Genomic DNA, 22,269 nt, shown 5'->3' on the forward strand with positions numbered 1-22,269 from the left:
CATGGAATTATAAAATAGAAAGTATTAGTTTATATTAGGAAAGGATTTATACAAACATATGCTGAAGGTATACATAGCAATAAAGTAGCTAGTATATGTATGTTTATGTATCAGTGGTATACATAAAGTTATGAGGCCAAGTGTAAAATGAGGAAATATTTAAACTCGAGTCATGAACACTCAGGGGCTTGTTAATTATGTATACACAGATATAAATGATTGTTCACGCTCATTCTAGTCAGCCTGTTATATTCGTATATAACATACTCGCGTGCTGCCACACGTTATATTGTGTATATATTATTATTTATATTTATATATATATGTATGTATAAGAGTATATGTAGAGGCATCGAACTCGGAGTAAAACATTAAAATGAGATGATAATTACCTCGATTCATCTGACTGTTGTTTTTTGAACAGCCTTTTTATTATTAACCTGATGATTTTTCTTGCATTTATTAGTGATTTGTCATTACGGATTATTATACGTTTGTTTTATTAATAAGCGGTAAATTGTTTGTTATTTTTTTTTAGTTTTTATCTTGAATTTTTTAATGCTCGGTCGTAAAACTAATTAGATGAATTTGGCGCATAAAATTATCATTATTTAACGGTGAGATATTATGGAAAGGTCGCGATGGAGTAACTTCTCTCTTTCACTAGTCCAATCAATAAAAGATAAAACTGTCGCGTAAGTTTTTAATCGGCCAGACATCGGTTTTTAATTTTTCTTGCTAAATTCCATGTAAATATGCTCACCGTTGTATATAAGACCGTCTACTATATAATACTGTAGATACATCCATATATGTATATATATATAAAATAATTTTGCGCCAGACGAAATGGTTTTATTTATCGCAACACAGTTGAATTAAAATGAGAGTCCTTCATCGGGGTCGCGAGAGGTCACGAGGAGCTACGACCGTCGACACATGAAATATTAGGATATTACTCTATGGTTTGTAGATAAAAAATATATAAAACTATAATATATATTATATATTATGAAAATATTTATCGCTTTTTATGTAATAACATACACAAATGTATATAAAAATATTTGTGCTGAATTTAGTAGGAAAAAAAAAAAAAAAAAAAAAAAAACACCCTGGATTTCAAGACATCGAACTTTGTGGCGAAAACGAGTTTTGGTGACACCGAAAAAAGGTGCTTTCTCCCACTTCAGTAATTCTCCTGGCGGTTTCATCGAATTGTATTAAATTCACCGTTTGTTGTTGTTGTTTTTTTTTAATTTTAACCGATATCATCATCATTATATAACTATTTAAAAATTTTTGAAAAATTATTTGGAGTAGAGATGAAAAATAAAATATCAAAATTACTTTTTATTTATTTTCGTTGTGTGTTTAATCTTATACACATTTTATTTTCCATTCTCTTACGGCGTTTGGGCTTCTGTTCGTTGTCCCTCGATCAGTAAGTATAAGTTCCAGTACGTTTTATCTCACATCGGGCATTGTCGCTTGCCGTGCGCGGCTGACAGGGCTCGCGCATGTACTCTGAAAGCAAGAGTAAGAGCACATATACGTAAAAGAGCATTCAGTGAAATAAATAATAAAAAAATGAAAAGAAAAATAAAAGATTAAAGTATATAAATGCCGCAGAAGACCGCTGAAATACACGGATAAGGCCATACAACAACGGGATGGTTATGGCGCATGCAAAAGATTCAAAAGATCAGAAGCTATGATTCAAGAGGATGCTACAAAGGGTGCGGACGCTTTTACTTCTGTCCAGCTGGCGTTCAGCTCGCTGTGTTTTCTCTTATTCTGTTATATGGACATATATATACTACATACATATACACAAGATTGTATTTGCATTGCCAGCTTCTGGGCAACTCCGATCTGTGACTACCCTTCTCATGCTCTCATCTGCCTTCACACGATTTTCTGTTTCTCGTTACAACTTATCTGCACTAGTGTGTCCCATGTCCCATTGCACCGCACATATAAACCGACGACAAGAACCCAAGAGAAACCCAAACCACGAACGTGAAGACGCCCGTCACGTTAAACTCACCGACAACTCGTATCCTACCAGTAGATTCTACAATTACTCGATACATTTCTGCAAACTTACTTCTCGATATACTTGGCTTACTTCCCATTTCTTTCGGCATTCAATGAACATTTTTTTTTGTTCCCTACATGATATCTTTATTACCGCGCATTGCATTTAATTGAATTAATGTATCTCAATTATTATTTGCAATTGACAAATAAACTCATTTTGACATCAATTCTATTGATCTTTTTTTTACATGATGGAAAAAATTCCCCGATTACGGATAATCAATTTTTGTCATTTATAGATAGTTTTTTTTTTATTTATATTTAAATGTCACACTCTTGAATATTAAACAGCTATCAAAAATTTTTTATGATTTTTTTAATAGACACCGACAAATATTTTTAAACTTTAAGTACGTGATTAAAATTTTTTTTGATTATTATAATAAAATAGTAACTTTTATTTTTGGACATTTTATATTTATAAATATTTATTATTTATAAATATAAACATAATTTATGGCCACAAAAAAATTACAAAAGTATATAAAAAGTATTAATTGATTATAAATTTTTTCCAATTGAGAAATAATTTTGGTAGTTGTTTTTAAACTGTAAATTTTTCTTGAATTTTGATATTATCGATTGGGTTCTATGGCTAATTAAATAACGGGAATAACAATAAAATAAACAGATGTTTGTTTGAACAAAAAACATAAGTTAAACACGTTTAACATTAAGTTATTTACTACGAATAAGGATAAGTACTTAGTACACTTGCACTAGCGTTTGTGTATCAGTAACTTGGTAATTACAGTGGGATTGTGTAGATCATTCGTCTTAGTAAGTACTTTCCGTGCACATTTACCGCGAATAATTTAAAATACAAAGTACTATTCATTTTATCTTCCTCTTTCTCTAAGTCTTTAAATATATACTTACATACTTAAATATTTTCCTCCGTCATTTCGTAGCAAAATTTTTAGTGCTTGAAATTATTTAATAAACATTGTAAAATTTTTTTTTAATGTTCAGACGTCGATTTCAATTTTGGTCGTTCAAAAATTTTGAATTTTTCCCTTAGTTTTGAAAGATATTTGTATTGTTTTTTATATTTTTTCAAAAATTTTGAATTTATCTATTTACACCAAAGACTTTTTTTATATGTCTGCTATAATCTGAGGAAAGCTATAATTAGAGTATATTACCCAGTGACTTTAAGAAGGAATTTGCCAGCAATGACAGTCAGATATTTTTTTTTTCATGAATTAAAAGTTAATATATAAAATGCGTTAAGTCACTGTTGACAATAAAAGATGATGAAGTCCGCGCAATAATAATATTCATAAAAAAAAATAAGAAATATATATATATATATATATATATATATAGATATAGATACATAGACACAGTAAAAAAATATGTGCAGCATAATGCACTCACGTAATTCAACACTAATGGACAATTACATTGCTCAATGTCTAACTCAATACTCACAAACTTCCGGTTAACAAATCTATTTTTTCTTTTATTACAAACCAGTTTTTGAAGTATTTTGTTTTTTTGGATCATAAAATAAAACAGTCAATAATTTTATATTTAACTTCTGATCAGCCACTTTTATTTCATTTTATTCACAAGCCATACACCCATATCAGTAATAAAAATCTAGTAAAATATATACATATATATAGAGTTTAAAAACTTAAAATGAACAAAATGATGAGCATGTGTGGGTGCGCATAAGCATATAAGTATCTACATGATATTGGTATGGTGTCTTGTACCGGGCAAAGTTTATGGTCGAGTCGGTTCGAATACTCGACAGCTCGATGCCAGTAAAGAGTTTGTTCTCATTCGCGTATTATACATATGTATAGAGAAAGAGAGTGTATATAATCCATATACAGTATACTGTATCTTTTATTTAATTTTTTCCTACCTTCCTACCTACCGTTTCATTTAATTTAATTCTGTGTTTACCTTTAAGTTTCGTTAAAAGATATTCCCTGACATAAAGAGTTGATACGATATACCAACGACAACTCGGACTTTGACTCAAACAACACAAGGTAAAAAGCAGAAGCAAAAGTAAAGGCTTGCAAATATAACGATTACTGTATAGTAAGACTATATATATATATATATATATATATATATATATATATATATATATATATATATATATATATATGAAGCATGCTGTTAATTCAAGATGTTGGCTATACAGCTCTGGACTTGAAGTCATGCGAGCTCGACAAATACACCAGCTCAGATTATATGTCATTTTATTTATTATTATTATTATTATAATTATATATATTTTTTTATTATTTAAAATTTACTTATTTACTTTTTTGAGTAACTGAGTACTCGCAAGTTCGAAACACGTTGTACCTGTTGCGCCGCGAATAAACTCGAATAATATAAATAAAAACCGATTAAATATTACTGCGCTACTGAGTTTACATGACGATTAATCATTATAATTTATTTATTATATTTATAAAAGTACTGGGTCTTTTGCAACTGTATATTTTTTGACAAGTGTTTTAAATTTAATGTCGTTTGTCTCATTAACTTGATTGAATTTATTGATAAGATTAATGCTAACAATTAATTATAATATACGTGGACTAATTTTTAGCATTATTTATTATTTTTTTATTATTCATATGGTAATTTTATTATATATTATAATTATAATCATAACTGTAACTATGAAATAATTTTCTACTGATTCAAGGCATTAATAAATCATTAAAAATAAATATTTTGTCAAATTATTAATTATTTGATGGGATAAATTTTATTCAAAGTTCAAATAAATTCAATAGTTTTTTTGGTTTTTTGGTGACTTGTAAGTGAAGCTCATTAACGTAAGTTTAAATAAAATATGAAGATTTATAACAAACTTCGCCGAAATAAAGACAAAAAAAAATAAATAAAAGCAGAAATTAATGGATATCTCCGTTATTGTGTTCATATAGATTTATACCGAATTAATTAATTGACTAGATGCAGAGTCCGTTATTCCCAGCAGATGTATACTCAATTTTACTTGGGTGCCAGAATGTGGTATTGAGCAAACGAGAATAATAAATAAATCAACTAAAGAATCTCGATATTTAAATCACGTAATTATTATTTTGTAATATCTTAAATCAATTTATCAATTGTATCTTGACCTTTATCCAAAATCTTTAGAATTTTATTTTTTTTTTTTCTTAATACTTTCAAAGTATTAGAAAAAACCAATTCTCTGTAATGAAAAAAAAAAACTATTTTTTATCATCAATTTTTAACATGTGGTGTCAGCATTTGATTTAACACTTTTTTTAACACACCGCAACCACTAGCCTCGGTCAATAACGAAATTCACTCAGGCATTTTACGCCACTAAAGTCTCGTGGCAGCGTCATGGCTATCGATAAAATTAGACATAGTTAAAAAAAAGTGCAATACACAGTAAAAAATCGGGAGTGAATCCGGATTTAATTTCAATCCGAATTCACTCCGCATTCACTTCGCCATTCGGAGTTCCGGAGTTTTGAAAAAATTCACTCCGGATGCGGAGTGAATTGGGAGTTTTTTTTATTAGCTCGGAGTGACGTGGATTTTATTTCACTCCCAATTCTCTCCGGTCTAGAGTTTTAACATTTAAATGAATTTATATTAAACTTTTAAACAGTGTGCACGGAAAAAAAATTTTTGTGAACACAAGATAAGATAACTTACGGTAACAAAATTCTGCCTTAATATACGGATAACGAAGCATTCGTTGGGATTACAATGTTTTTGTAATGCTAGCAAATTCTTTGTTGGGCCAAGGAATGGTTTGTAACTGTAACAAAACTGTTTTGTTCCAATAAAAAAACTGATTTGTTAAAATAACAGAATGAATTTGTAGCATTAACAAAAATTTTTGTAATCATAAGCTAAGATTACTTACGGTAGCAAATGCTGGCTTCAAAATACGAAGATATTATTATAATAAACATCATGTGTTCTCATAACAAATTGACTTCTCAATTACGACACAAATTCATTTGTTACTATAACAAATCGATTTGTTACCGTAAGCTAATCATTTTTGTCATTATAACAAAATCTTTCGTTATCCCGTCTTTTGTTATCAGGACGAAATTTGTTTTTTTCGTGTGTGTGTGCGAGTTCGCGTGTGTGCAAGTTTGTGTGCGTGTGCGTGTATGTATCAGCTGATCAGTAATGTAATACGCGAGTTTTTACTTCGATTTTATTTAATAGAGTTATTTTTTATCAATAATATTTTGAAAACTCCTTTCCGGAGTGAATTTCACTCCGAGGAGAGTGAATAATTAAAAATTCATTCACACCGGATTTAATCCGCATTCACTCCACGAATTTTTTACAGTGTAAAAATATTTTTCAAATGAAAAAAAGATTTCAAATTACGATCTCTATCAGTTGCAAATCCGGAGTCTCTTTTGCGCATTAAAACAATTATCATTATTAAAATTTTTTTTTTTATCCGTCGATCTACCGATCTACGGGCAAGGTAAAGTGGAAGCATCCGATGTCCCTTGATTGATGCGGTTGTCGTTAGACGTTGTTAGAGGAAACCGGTATTCGTCCCATCATCTCGGTCTTGGTCTTGGTCTTGGTCTTGGTCTCGGATCGTTACGTCCGCTGTACGTTATCGAGAGCTATACTGCTTCTCACTGTTACTGACTGTTGTATTGCTGTTAGTGCTGACGACAACGCAGAAGTATCTTACAGAAACCGATCGACTATCGATGGACCAACTTGGAAGTCGGCGAAGGTCTCGGATAAATTCTCTTAGCATTCGATCACTCCACAGTTTTATATCATTTATTATTTTTAAAATTTTTTACTCACCACACTTGTAATAAATAGGATTATTATTATTAAGACCTTGTACTTTGAGTATAAAAATACGAAATGGGTTTATTTAAAGTAAATATACATTTTAAAACGGCTCTTAGTCTGTCAGAGACATTTGTGACAAGTGTGCTGTCTTGGGAAGTTGTTTTTATCGATTGCACGATCGACGTCGAACAGTCAAGACTATGAGTGACCTGCTAAAGAGTTGTTCCTTGAACTTTCTACCGGATAGTTTCACCAACACCGTCGCTGACGTATCATGTCTTCGTTCTTGTCACATTCATAAAAAACAACATATATTTTTTAATACTTAATATTATATAATTTTTTACACACACGATTAAAAGGATCCAGAGCAAGGATAAAAGGATCTTGCGTGTTCAACACATATATTATTTCCCATTACACTAGTCGTGTAAATTTAATTGCAATAATAACGTTTAATTGCAATTTATAGATATCTAGTTAGCTGCAGATATTTTTATGTATATGTGAGTATGTAGACAGAGACACAAGTAAACGTTTTCTGCAGATGTGGTATTATACTTGCTACACAATTTTATTTGGCGATGAACATGAAAATATAACCAATCACGTACGACACTATACCAGGATCTATAGCTTGTCGATCGCGCCCGTATACCTGCATCCCGTTCACTAGATGTCAACTTGGGTCTTCGTAAAAGTCACGCTTATTTTTTTATTGTTTTTATTTATATATACACTCGTCTTGATTCCTTTTTACGTCATCATTTATTATGAATTTGTCTTTTTTTTTTCAAATCTAAATGGACTTTAAAAATGGTATCAATTTTTCAGAATTGATTACACAGAAAAAAAAATTCTCGACTGAAGGTAAATATTCTTGATTCAAGAAATTTTTTTTGAAGACCTAAATTTTCTCAGATAAAGTAGAAATCTTCTCCGACCAAGACGAATTTTTTTTTACGAAGACAAATTCTCTTGGCTCATGAAAATCTTGACTTGGTTCCCGATAACGTTTGTCTTCAAAAATATTTTCTTGACTCAAGATAACTTTTTTTTCTGTGTACGAAGTTTATGATTAAATTTGTTTTGATATTTAGATTTGAGATAAAAAACAAAAACAAAGAAACGATTGTCGGTGATATGATAGACGATACAGTAAATATTTTCTTTTAAAAATTGAATGTATTAATAAGCATGAGCAATAACAGTAATAGAAATTAACTCGTTGGCAATAAGTCTGTAAATAGGAACGAGAGATGACTTTAACATGATGGTGGTCTCCATTATAGCTAGTGGCATTATCGTCATGGTTTGACACACGACAAAAATCTTTTACTCTCGTCTCTGTCGGGTAGAGCAGAGCCCATTAGGCTGATCGATCTCGAAACTCTCGATCGGTTGAGCGACACACTGTCGAGCGCGCATTCCACGCGAGTGATCCGATTGGATTGAAAGACTTTGAGCCGTATTAAACACACCGATGATGTATACAGGTATGAGACTAAGACACAACTAATATAAGACGGAGATGGATAAATATAAAACATCAGACCAGAATATCACACATGTATAAATACATGTAGCAAAGGCCAGAGAATTTCCGAAGCCGATCCTGTCATATACGTCCTTCGCTTTGCTCATAACACACACAACACCGGTCACTTTGTTGCGTAACCAACCATCGCAACTTAAAGCGTTTTATGTCGATAAATGTGTGTGCTTTGTTAAACCTGATATATAAAAATTTTATTTTGTAGGATTAACTTTTTTTAAACTTTTTAATCTCTACTTTATTCTGACTCAATTTTAAATATTCTCATTATTAGTTTTATTACAGTACTACTATTAATATTATTATTATTATTATTATTATTATTATTATTATTATTATTATTATTATTATTATTATTATTATTATTATTATTATTATTATTATTATTATTATTATTATTATTATTATTATTATTATTATTATTATTATTATTATTATTATTATTATTATTATTATTATTATTATTATTATTATAAATAACTCGTATGGCGAAACCTTGGATAAAAAAGTGCTTCTATGATTTTCCCACTTGACACAAGTTAATTGATGTTTACTTTTTGCATACGGTAAATGATAACCATCAATAGTCTATAGACATAATAATCCAGTGATTTTTTTTTTGTTGACTGCGTTAATAGAGGCATCGCGTTGTAAGCGGCAATAATATTCAGTCTGAATCATTCCCATCGGCACTACCACTGAAAACTGATATGTATATATATATACATATAAATTAATTATTGTTATTATTACAATAAAAAAATTCATTAACGATTCATTTGATGGCGGTAAAGATATATAATAATTTATCGTGTGCAAATAAACTTTTTTTAGTTATGTTATTTGACTTATACAATGATTTACGACTAGACAATAATTCGCGATCGTGAGATATTTACGTCAACTATTTTTCCATAAAATTAAAAAATCTACAGATACCTGAAAAAAAAAATTCTTTGTAATCTGCATCAATTAAAAGCGCAGCAAAAAACTAGCGGCTATCTGAGCTATTAGATGATCGATTTAATGAAATAATCGATAGACAAATGTTTTAGGTATTTTGTTCCGAGTATCAAGAGTAAGTGTACTGTATATACCGAGTGAAATACAAAGTGGAGGTGGGTAATTGGCTTTCGCAGCACGATTTGACCTAAAACCGTGCACGGTTCGATGTTCGATTGTACAGTATTTTCATCGTCTAACTGGGGTCTCCTCCAATTCTCATTCTATATATTTGTTCGTTTTTGTTTTCGATACTGTGTATTACATTAAACAGTCACTGCAAGACTGTAACCGCAAACAATTCGATCCTCCAGATCGGTATAGAAATTTAGCGAGATCGCAAACCAGAGGACCACGAACACTAAAGCAAAACTTTCAGTCCCTAGAATCTAGTGAGTTATGATCAGGAAAGCAAAAAAAATTAAATCCAAAGTATAAATTTATTAACAAAAAAAAAGTGCTGATGTAGTTATAAAACTGGTGGTGTTCGAGTATAGTCTCAAGAGTTTTTTATGCGACTCAACTTAGAAAAACGTTGATTTCACTCGGTTGGAATGGTGACATGTTGTACACCAAGTTAGTACGGGTATATAAGCACATATACACCTCACGTCCCTCAAGTATTGCTCGCATTGTACCCCACATACCGATTGGCGTCTATTCCCGTTAACGAGCACCGTGGACTCGCGGTTTCTCGTCGCTGCTCACTCTTTCAATTCACTTATTAGAAAATGTTGATGACTCTATTTCTTTTTTCCCATTTATTTATCAAATATATATATGACGGTTATGTATTTACCGAACGAGACATCGATTTATATTTATAAAATATACTACATATATGTGTGTTTAAGTGGTTTTATAAATATCAGCGTCATCGGTAACAATTGAATCGTTTTGAGAATACGATCTTTATGTCACAGACCCTCAGAGTACTTGCGACGTAGCATTATATTCAAAGGCTGTCGGAAATAATTTTGCATACATGAATAATATTCGCGCACCGCACATATTCTAGAGTAAAAGCCCGGTATCCAGAATCTTCTAAGATAAACGAAGAGAAAACTTTTTTTTTCGTCTCGAAAGAAAATGTTCTTGTAAAGTTTACATAAGTCGAAACGTATCGAAAGCTTTTCGTTTTTCCGTTTGTAAAGTATGGGTACAAATATATCTATATATTTGAATGAAACGGTTGTAAAAAACGTAGGGAAGGATGAAAGTAAGGAAGTAAAGAAGATTGTTATTATAAAAAGGATGTGACGTAAGAAATCTTATAGGCTTTGAATTGGTATTCAGTAAGAGGGGGTTGAGGGTGTTTGCGGTCGATCCGCGGTCCAAGAATGCGGTTATGATAATGCAATAGCTACTGAACTACGCAACATTCGTTAACTCTTTTGAATTCATAATTACTTTTTTAGTTTGTTTTTAAAAATCTCTGTTTTTACTGTTGGTTTTTTTTTATTGTTGTGAGGTAACTTGTGTCCATTTATTCCTTTATTTATTTATTATTCATTTACAGCGATGACAGTTAAATTAAATAATCTTTTCTGTATGGCTGTTGAATAATAATAATTGATAATAAAATTTAGCAATAAAGCTTCTGTAAAAGTCCTTAATGCCACGAATTTTAAATAAATTTTTTTTCTTAATTATTACTTACGAGCTATTGAGGACAAAAAAAAATTGGACAGTTAATTGTACATACAGTGTAAAAAACTCGCGAAGTGAATGAATTTTTAATTATTCACTCCCCTCAGAGTCATTTTTTATGAATTTAATTCCTCCGGAGTGAAATTCACTTCGGAGAGGAGTTTTGACAGTATTACTAAAAAATAACTCCACTCAATAAAATTGAAGTAAAAACTCGCGTATTATACATTATTGATCAGCTGATACGCACACACACACATATTTAGACACACACACGCACACGCAATTGCGCACTCGCACACACACACATTTTTTAACAGTTTAATATAAATTTATTTAAGTATTATAACTCCGGACCAGGGTGAAATAAAATCTGCGTCACTCCGAGATCACTCCGCTGAAAAAAAACTCCCAATTCACTCTGCATGCGGAAACTCCAGAACTCTGAGTGACCGAGTGAATACGGATTCGGTCCGGATTTTTTGCAGTGTAAATGAATTAACGGCAATAAACGAGGATAAAAAATATCAAGAGAGCTTTAAGAGCCAAATTAAAACGGATAAATGTTAATAATTTGCCATGGCACAATAAAAACAAACTCAATAATATCCGGACGATTAAATGCATCATTGGCTCGATTGGTTTTGATTTTAACAATCTTTTCTCTCGCAGATTTCCGTCGTTAAAACCCCGCGCGGTGAATAAGAAAGGGAGATAGAATACGCTAAGAACGAACGGGTCGAAAAAGAATTGTATTAGTGGGTTAGAAAAACGCGAGTTCGACGGGAAGGGAAATAAGGAAAAGAGTGAGATAAAAAAAGTGTGTAAGGGAGAGAGTCCTTTCGAAAGAGTCACCTCTAGCTCACCGAGGCTTTTTCCCGGGTGGTTTTTAAATAATTCCACTATTTCCATGCATATTGCAGGAAACAATTACAAGTGTAATTGCTAATAGAAGATTCCAGGCGAGGCCAGGTTTATCTCGGTTTAAACCCAACCAGCACAGCATCCTCCTCGTCTTCTTGTTCTGAATTTTATCTTGTCTATCTTCTATCTCTCTCAACTTACACTCTTACCTGACACATTTACTCTGATGCTGTCGTCTTGTTAGCTGTATTGCTCATGTTTTTTGTATACTTCCTCACCACTATACATACACGTCCCTCTGATCTGCTCGGTACAGACTAATTTTTTCTTTATACACAGCTTTGTTTGTTTTATATACTCGCTTATATATTTTACTTTTATATATTTGTACGTACACAGCTGGCCGTATTATCAGCTGTTTAAAAATTTTCTCACTTGTCGTAAGTATCAACACTTGCTGATTAAAGTCGTATTTTTTTACACTGAGTTGATAGCTTTTGCCGACTTTAATTAAATCACACGAGAACTGACAATAACTTTGCTGACAAATATGCACTCGGTCATTGATATCGGCATTTATGTTTTTACTTTATATTTATAAATATGCAATAGAGAAAATTTTTGTATGTTCTTACATATAAATATTTATGCTATTGAAAAAAAAAAAAAAAAATTATTTATTAGTACATGGTATCAATAAATATTTAATGGAGAAAACATAAAGTCACTTGTAATTCATTTTTTAGCAGCGACAAAAAATAATATATAAAAATTAAAAAAATTAATTCCGCGAATGAATTTCTCTCGTGCGTTAAACAAGTTTTCATGAAGAAGAAAATCTATACTAAACATGATTGTCGGCAAGTTACACAAAGAATTTTTTGCTTCTGTTGTTCGAGTCACTTGTCCTAGTATGCTGGTGGTAACGTCGCGACGTCTAAGTGACTAGTAGCGTCGAGGATCGCGGCTAGACGAAGACGATATGTATCGATGTATCAGTTTTATTGATCATGTCTTGAGCCTGGCAGGACCTGTGTGGCCTGATGTATAAGGATAGGCAGGAAATACCTCATAGATGTGTAGATGTTTACAGTTTTTCTGTATTTGTGTGTATTAAATAAAGAAAGAAAGCTATAAGGGAGGCAAGAGGGAAAAAAATCAAGCAAATTGGTATGCAGTACACACAAGAAGCTACGAGCGGGGGCGGGAGAGACTTCTACAGGGACAAGGGGTGAGTTAGGCCAGCTAGGGAGTCGCTACTCCGTAGGGTGAGATCAATACTCTCTCTCGTCTTCTTTTCCATCGAAATTTTTTTTTTATTTTTTACATTCCCTCTCTCTACATCTAACACATTTTACTACTTTAGTTTTTTCTATGAAGAATGCGGTTTTATGTTCATTGAAAGAGACATTTTTTTAATTTCTCTTACAGTATACTTATGATTTTTTTTTTTTTTATTCCGTATTAAAAAAGATAGCAATGAATTATAGAAAAAAAACTGCTTTATTGAGGAAATAAGAATTTTGCAAAATAATGTTCAAATTTTACTTGGCTTTGAAAAGTTACTGATAATATATAATACTAATTTATATATATTTTAATTTAACCACTAACGAATTAACGAGGTGTGACTTGATGGAATTTGCTTTGAGCTTTTTATCACCCCTTTTTATGGTTCTAAATGTATATTAAGAATAAAAAGGGTTAGACGCCTTGTTCTTCAGCATAGTTATGACTCAATTGTAAAGAAATTTAAAGTATGGCAATAATTTACCTCCTGATTAAACTCAATTTAATTTCATATTTTTATAATATGATAAATCGAGTATGCACGTAAGAAAAATCTATGGTACTTTTGGAGGATACGAAAGAGAGGGTGTAAGCGGCAGAGGAATCGCAAATAAAATGCAGGAGAGAATGAACAACTGGTCGGTGGGTCACGTTTCGAGTTAATGCAGCGTGGAAGAAAGTCCCTAGGTTTATTAAGCTGTTGCCTTGGGGAAGAGGTGAAGCCGTGCAAGAGAACCTGGATAAGATGGACGAAAAGTTAAGACCAATGAGAGCAGAGGAGAGGAGTCTACTTGTACATGTAGTACAGGAAATCTCGAGCGAAAAAGACCTCACGGGGATAACTTTTCGATGTAGCTATATGTGAATAGTAAATCGCGAGTATCTCAGTCTCTTTGAAACTGATGCTATTTTTTTTTATATTTATTTAGATATAACAGTGAACTTAAACATAAATTATTGATGACCTATACCAAAAAAATTTTATTTTATAGGTGACTGGTTTTTTGTATTTACTAGAAAGAAAGTAATCCTGGTATTTACAAAAATGGCAAATTATCAAACTGTAAAAATTCATAGTTTTAATTTAATTTGAAAATCAAATCCGGAAGTTCATTTACCCAGTGATGGGATCGAAACTGTGACCGGTCAAAGTTATTAAGAACCTTTTCTAACACGAAAAACCACACAGAAAGAAATTTTCTTCAAAAATGACCGTTAAATTCACAGTAATCGTGGGACATAATCCGGCGCTTTTATTTATTGCCATTTTTGAAATAAAAAATACGAAAAAATTTATTTATTTTGTGGTAGACTTCATAAAATTTACCGAAAACCGAATAAAATTTACAACAGACTACGGTAAAATTCGTTGAAAAAAAGTTAAAAATTATCTCACTTACCGACAAATGATTATGTTGTGCCATTCGTCCCCCGATTACCGTGAATACAACGGTAATTTTTAAAGAAAATTTCTTTCAGTGCAGTATAGGGAAAGTTTAATCGAATTTACCGGAAATAAGTTGAATTTGCCGAGAAAACGCCTGTTCTTGTTACGTTCACTAGTACTTTACAAAAGGTATCAATGAAGAGTATGTATAATATATATTTTATTCCTCTAATAAATATATATCCGTTAAAAAAGTAAAATTTTGAATACGAGAAAAAATCATTAGCCAATAAAGTATAAAATATTTGAGTATTTGAAACAAAAAAATTAATCTAAGGCTCGATATAAAAAAAATTAGCATGGAAACAATAAATGGGAAACATTATTCGTACGAGCGATATCCTGTCCCGAGTTGACCCCGAGGACGGAAGCGTGTATAAGCTCGACGGGAAAAGGTGTCCAGGCGAGCGAGGAATAAATGCATCGTAAAACAATGACGCTCGTCACGAGACACACGTGTGTGTATATTATTATTGTACATACTCACACAACTAAATATATAATAATGAGAAAAAAGTAGTTAGAGGTGGCGGCGAGGTGACGAACCGAGTTCATGGTTGCTGATGGACAACTGGGGTCAGATGTCATGATTTCCGATTCTATTCATTGTAGTGTACCAAGGTTGTCCGCCTTGGACCACATTCAACCAATTAACTGTATCTATATATACAGTCACGACTATTTGTACGATAAATTCGAAAATAATCTCGGTAATCCCTGATTGATAATTGGTGCCAATTTTGATAGATACAGCGGGCCCATTAAATTTACTGGACATGTGTGGTTAAAAAAAAAAAGATTCAGGGTGACACCGTACGCGCAGGTATGATGAATCTCTAAAACATCCTATTCAGAAACAATACTTATCATTATAGAGGAACCCAGGGCAAAATTAGACACTGAAGAAAAATAAAACACAATTTTGGAGAAAAAAAATTTTGTGTTTTATCAAACGTTTGTCCCACTCTTTCTCAAATAAACATTTTCGATAAAAAAAAATCTACTCTTCATTCTAGAAGGTGTCTAATTTTGCCCCAAGTCTTTCTACCGATCGATTTGTTCTTTATTTTCTTTCTGGACTCGTTAGAAAGGATTAGATGATGGGATCCAACGTTTTATAACATGTAGGAACGATTTATAATTTAGTAACCGCTATAGAGCGACAGTTGGCGTAGCTTCTTTCAAGGACTTAAATTCTAAGAGTATGAAAATTAACAACAGCCAACTTATTACTCTTCTCTCAGAAGATGACAAATGCTCTTGATACTGAAGGATACAGGGAAATATATGAATAGAAATAAAAAAAATGAGTGTTGGGTTATGTGTGCAATGGCAGCATAAGAAAAGTCAGTGGCTGTGGCTGAGAAATACGTAATAAATAATAATAATTGCTGGTACGTGTTCGCACAAAAGTGCAAGACGCTTAAGCGGCCCTATAGACAGAGTCATAAGCCCACGGGTGGCCTGCTGGCTCATTCACTTCTTTTCTAAACTACAACGTTTTTTATTTCATTTCATTTTTTTCTTTTTTTTTATAACGTTCTTTAACGTACAGTTTTTCTGAACAGTTATAGGTGGGATTATTTTGTATAACCATCAGCAGACGTAACATACAAACCGAGCCGGAAACGGCACGCGGCTTTTTGGATTTTGGAAATGATTCAGCGATCAACTTTGGTCGTTTTTAACGGTTGACTTTATTTTCATCCTTCTTTTATGGTATTTTTAATATTTTTCATTAGGTTTCTTTTTATTGACAATTTTGGAGCGAGTTTTTGAAACTTGTAGCTTTTAACTTTTGGTGTAAAGAGATTTACAAAAGATATACATCCATGAATATGAATTTTTCTGGTTATATAGGTATAATAAGCTTGTGGTTAAATATATTAGAATGAGGAGACTCGGGTCCACCGGTTGGTCATAAATAAGATTTTTTTCGCGTAATGTCTAATATCAACTTGGGGACTCGCTTTTTAGACTTATATTGTACAATATACATTTTTATCTTCTTTCATTCCGTAAGTTTTATAGTAATTTAAAAATTTTTTTTGCTTAAAATGTAATTGAGACATTGTCGTATATAAAAAGTATAATAATAATGAATTTCTCGATAGATTTATTCAGAGAAAATTTTACTGTTTTTATAAAAAAAAAAACCTATTTACTTGTAAGCTATTTCCAGCCTTTCATATCCAGGCGAACCAAAGTAGGAATAAAGGAAAAATTTTTATAAAACGAACGATAAATTAAATAAAGACACTTATTCAGCAGAAGTAGTCTTCTTTACTCATACAAAGAGCGAATTCAATTCTCGCGAGAGGACAATAGTAAGGCTTGTGTGCATGGTCGTGGCATTATTTCGCGGCTATGGCTATTTCTTTATTTTTTTTTTTTTTTTCGCGAATAAGAGCCCCCTTGAGTAAAGTTGGTGCGTGCTCGTGCATAATTTTCAGGTGTCGTACGCTTTATCGCACGGTTACCTGTCCCACTTACCATTTTTTGTCCTTACTTACTTCGTGAGTAGCACCAGAGAAGTCCTCTTATCTTGTTCACAGTGGGCTTCTGCAAATCCTTCCGTTTCGCGGGATGTGCGGCTTATAAGAGAGCCATGTCGTCTGCTCTGTTTGAGATTAAAAGTGTAGTGAAGCCAAAAAACTAAATAATACTTTGGTGTTTAATCATCTTTTTTATAATCGTATTAAACCCGTTATATATTAACTATCCACGGAAAAAAGTTATTGCTATTACTGCAATCCATCGTTTTTCAAACACATGCGGTGCAGATAAGAATTGAAATGTTGGAAATCATAATACTGCTCGCTTGAAGAAGAAAAAAAAAAGAAAAGAGATACTTACGACCAAAGAAAAGGTTAATTGATGCTCTCTTATAAATTTTCGCGCACGTCTACATGAAAATAAAAGAATTTTTGGAGTCTTTTATTTTTTCATAATTTTGAGACTGTCACTGTACAAGCTGAAAAAAAAAATGCTAACTACCACCATCTTGTAATAGGGAATGATTACCATCTGTATGTGATAATCATTGTCATGCTTTTATGTTAATTATTACTATCTTAGAAGGCAAAATTAAAAAATTTTTCAGACATAAGAAATATTACTATCGAGATGGTAACTATTACTATCGGCAATAGTAATTATTACTATATGAGAAACAAATAGTTAACATAAAAGCATGATAATGATTATCACATACAGATGGTAATCATTCCCTATAACAAGATGGTGATAGTTAGCATTTTTTTTTCAGCGTGTAGTCGGAATATTTTATTCTGTCATCTTAGTTGCTATCGTTATATTCGCCGGTTTACTATGCAACAAATAGGGTAAAAGTGCCATTTGTGGTCACTGCTTAATTTTTGGACATTTGATACTTTATTTTAATTATTGAAAAAGTATGAAAAAAATTTCTATTGTGAAAGTGTGCTCTCTTGAAATGAATCAGTGAAAAGTACTCCAATCAGTAAATATTCACTGATTAACAATACTTTTTATTGATTCATTTTAAGAGAGTGATAAAAGCATCTGTAAGACATTTAAAAAATTACTTGTGTTATTGTTATTTTACAATTAATTTTATTCAAATTCCTGGTGTCCAAAACTGGCTCTGAAATGCCCAAAAACGGTACCTCTACCTTATATTATACCAAAAACGCTCTTGTATAAATTTAGCTGGCATTTATCAAAAGGGTATTTGGTAGTACACTAAGAATTTAATCAATTCAATATAAGATTATATATAATAATGATAAGAGTATTAATCAAGAATTACCATTTATGTATATCATTTTCACAACAAGTTAAGAGAATGCAAAATAAATGAAAATTTTTGTGTTCACGAATATTCGGAATGCTGTTGATAAATATCATTTGGTGATAAAGTGATAAATCAGAGGAATTTTATTATTTAACGGCGTGCTGTTGATTCTCTTGATTTCGGCACGCGCGTTTTTGATAACTCGGGCGTATATAAAGCGGCAGCGACAACGATTAATTCCATTAAATCTTAAACTTATTTCGAGTGTACAATCCAGTAGTTCCGAATTAAGAAGATCGCCATGAAGCTCAGCAACTTGTTCATCTTTGCAGTAGTAGCTACTGTACTATTTTCGTCATCATCTTCAGGAAAAGCTTACGTAATTATTAATCATACTTTGTTTCATATATTTTTATAAAAATTAATATTTATAAATATTGAAGGCTTTTACTGACGACTGTTGGAGATGGATGCGATCATGGCTTCCAATACCCTGCGCTTCTAATAAAGATTGTACTGATGTTTTGTCATGTTCAAAAGATGAAAGATGCGTAAATCCATGCGGTTCAATAACATGCAAAGCTAATGAGACATGTGTTGCAAAAAATCATGCCGGTACTTGTTCAGTGAAAGGTAAAAAAAAGACTGCAATATACACTAAGAAAAAAAATACTTTTATTAAGAAAATTTAGTTGATACAAGACCATATATTCTTGATAATTTTCAAGGATATATAATTTTGTCTCAATACTTCGTAGAATTGATGAAAATAATTTTTATTAAATTCAAGCAAAGCTATTCTTTTGTTTAACTATAATATAATAACAAATGCATATAATATCAAAATAAATTTGATGCTAATTTCTCGAGGAAATTAATTATCAATAACAAAATAAATATTTGTAACTGATTTCTTAAATCGAAATTTTTGTTTGGACAATAGTACTTTTTTTTCTCAGTGTACAATTGCTAATTTATAAAACTAAGAAAATTATATGAGGTATTTATTTTTTCAGATAAGTCATTCTCTAGTTGCGGATGGGATCCTTGTTGTTATTTAGGATGGTGACCATTTTGAATGCGAAATTATTTAAAAACATCATATTAGATCGATTCAATTTGTGATACTTTCTTTGTACCACACGCTGTAAAAATGCCATGTGATAACAACTTTGGTTGGCATAGGACAGTGACGTCACAGGCATAACAAATATGGATTTCTATCTAATTAAACTGGCACATTAGTTACTAACCTCCTTCAATTTCAATGAAATAGCAGTAGAATAATTCTAGTAGACATTTTCTTTATGGTAATTTTTAAGCATTTTCTAAAAAAATTATTGTATGCATGTAACCCGTTGTAAAAAATTCAAGTTTTTATGAATTTTAAGAAGCAAATAAAAGTATAAAATATAACGTGAACGAGTTGTGTACTTTTTATAATAACATATTTTAAAATAAAAAATCCCGATCTAATTGTGGTTGACGATATATTATAAATATAAATTTTCTAATGTATTAGAAGTAAAGCAATATCAAGAACAATTATTTTAAATGGATATTTATATTTGTTCAATAATATTCATAAAGTTTTTATTTACAAATCTCAAAGAAACATTTGCATTTTTGAATACTGTAATAAATACACGGAGAAATTATTCTTGTTTGGAATACTGTGGTGTCATAGTAATGGCAGACCATGTTGGCCACCTGTCAGAATTTCAAATAATTGAGTTATTATAATAACTCAAATAACTCATTGGAAGAAAAGTATAAACTCTACTATAAAATTAAAAAAAATGTTACAAAATCCGAAAGTGCACACCTCAATTGCTCATTTTATTTTTAATCATTACTTTTATTACATATAAACTATTATTCAACTTACAAATTATTATTAATTTGATTTTTTTGTCAAATATTGTGGGTTGTTTTTTTCTCTTTACAATCGATTGCTGTCGGTCTCTTAACATTACTTTAAAAAGTTTGATTCGTGTATAGTTTTTTTTTTGCTGCAGTGTGATAAAAAAATCATCCGTTGCTTAAAAAAAACTTTTGAAAATTAGTTTTATCGAAGAATCTGCTTATTTTTGAATGATTAGTGAGAAATATAAGATATGTTACTTATTTATAGTGAAGATTAATATTATGACAATAAGTTTAAATACAAATCGTAAAAATTTATGTAATATGTCTGCACTGGCAAAAATAAATGAAAATTTCTTGAGTTCATCTGAAATAAAATTTCTTGAATTCATCTGAAATAAAATATGTACTTATTCTCTTTAACGAGATATTTTATTTAAAAACAAGATGGAAATAAAGAACCTTGAGTGGATTCACCCTTCGGTTGCTCATTAGACAATTAAAAACATGTTACATTCCACTTCACAGCTGATTATCCAAAACCGCGTTGGTTTTGTACAAGAAAGAGTCTGCAGACATCTTTGAAATGAAAGAGGCGAGCGGTATTCAATGACGGCTGGCTTAGAGCATCAATTGGACAAGAATATAAGATGATAAAGAAGATGAAGAAGAGAGCTTTTAACTCGTTTCCAAGCAAACGTATGTATGAAGACCAAAAGAGAAATGATCGAACCCTCGAGCTGATAAACTTGGATTTCCTCACCCAAGAGTCATCTCAAAGTCGATTAATCCTTTCTTCCCACTACTTTTATTTTATTTTCATTGCTCTCGCCTTATTTTATTCATTTATAATCAGCTTGTCTTCTTTCCGCTTACAAATAAAATTTTAAATCAGTTTCTAACAAATTTTTAAATCATACTAAATTTATTTAGTTTTCAGTTTAGGTCATACAGAATATATTCTTTTAAATTTCAGTGTAGACATGTAATATTTGTTACTAAGAAGTAGTTTATAATTCATACAAAGTTTTTGGATTAATATATTTAAAAGCATTTAATAAAATGATAATCTATCGACGTTATTATGTGAATAGCTTTTTAAGTTAAATTTTACTCTGAAGAAAAAATGCAATCCCATATGTTATTCCGAACAGAGTGCGAACTGTAATAATGATACTTCCCGTCAATCTTATAAAAGGCTTCAATATTTGGCTTGTTGCAATCAAATATCGGATATAGAGATGAACCACCACTTGTTTGCAGAACTGAACATCCCGCATAATTATTAGCTGGGAATAGTCAAAAAGTCACAGAATAAATGTTAAATATTATATTAAAATAAATTTATATTAAAGAGAATAGCTTATACCTTCGCACTTCCATTCATTCTTTTCCTCAGAAAGACATATTTGATGGTTCGTACACTTATGACATAGAATATCAGGCGTGATAAGACTCGATACTATTGTATTCCAACACTTCCAATTAAAAGCCTTGAATTTAAAATTAATTATTTTTTTTTTTGAGATATTTATACAGAGAAAAAAAATGTTAGTGAGGTTTTAGCATTAATTGGGCCTATTTAATTTTTTAGATCGAAAATTGAAAAGTAATTATAAACTCTTCGGCGCATATTTTTAGATATTAGACAGGAAATTAAATGACTCGAAAATTGAACTCTCTATCAATTTTAAGTTAGAAAAGTTTGTCTTGTCTTCATGTTCTTCGAGTTTTTTTTTTTATGTATAATTAAAAAAAATGATTATTAAATGTTAATAATTAACAAGTACTTACATTAGCTTTTCCGGAAGGTGAAAATGAGAATAGTACAATGACTACTACAGTAAAGACTAAGAGCTTCATGATTGTTTTATGTTGAAATTCTTCAGGTACAACACTTTTAATGACACT

At 31.1% G+C, this 22,269-nt stretch overlaps 2 protein-coding genes across 2 annotated transcripts; one reads left to right on the forward strand and one right to left on the reverse strand.

Moving 5' to 3' along the window:
* The first annotated feature begins 18,723 nt into the window (after positions 1-18,723).
* Positions 18,724-19,931, forward strand: LOC130668225 (uncharacterized). The gene is made up of 3 exons (XM_057470397.1): positions 18,724-18,871; positions 18,936-19,125; positions 19,509-19,931. Exons 1-3 carry the CDS (start codon positions 18,794-18,796, stop codon positions 19,559-19,561), a joined length of 321 nt encoding a protein of 106 aa, XP_057326380.1. The 5' UTR covers positions 18,724-18,793; the 3' UTR covers positions 19,562-19,931.
* Positions 19,932-21,152: 1,221 nt separating this feature from the next.
* Positions 21,153-22,269, reverse strand: LOC130668353 (uncharacterized). The gene is made up of 3 exons (XM_057470599.1): positions 22,153-22,269; positions 21,728-21,851; positions 21,153-21,647 (listed from the first exon to the last, which is right to left on the reverse strand). Exons 1-3 carry the CDS (start codon positions 22,219-22,221, stop codon positions 21,469-21,471), a joined length of 372 nt encoding a protein of 123 aa, XP_057326582.1. The 5' UTR covers positions 22,222-22,269; the 3' UTR covers positions 21,153-21,468.

This window comes from Microplitis mediator, chromosome 5, assembly GCF_029852145.1.
Source record: "Microplitis mediator isolate UGA2020A chromosome 5, iyMicMedi2.1, whole genome shotgun sequence".
Taxonomy (NCBI): domain Eukaryota; kingdom Metazoa; phylum Arthropoda; class Insecta; order Hymenoptera; family Braconidae; genus Microplitis; species Microplitis mediator.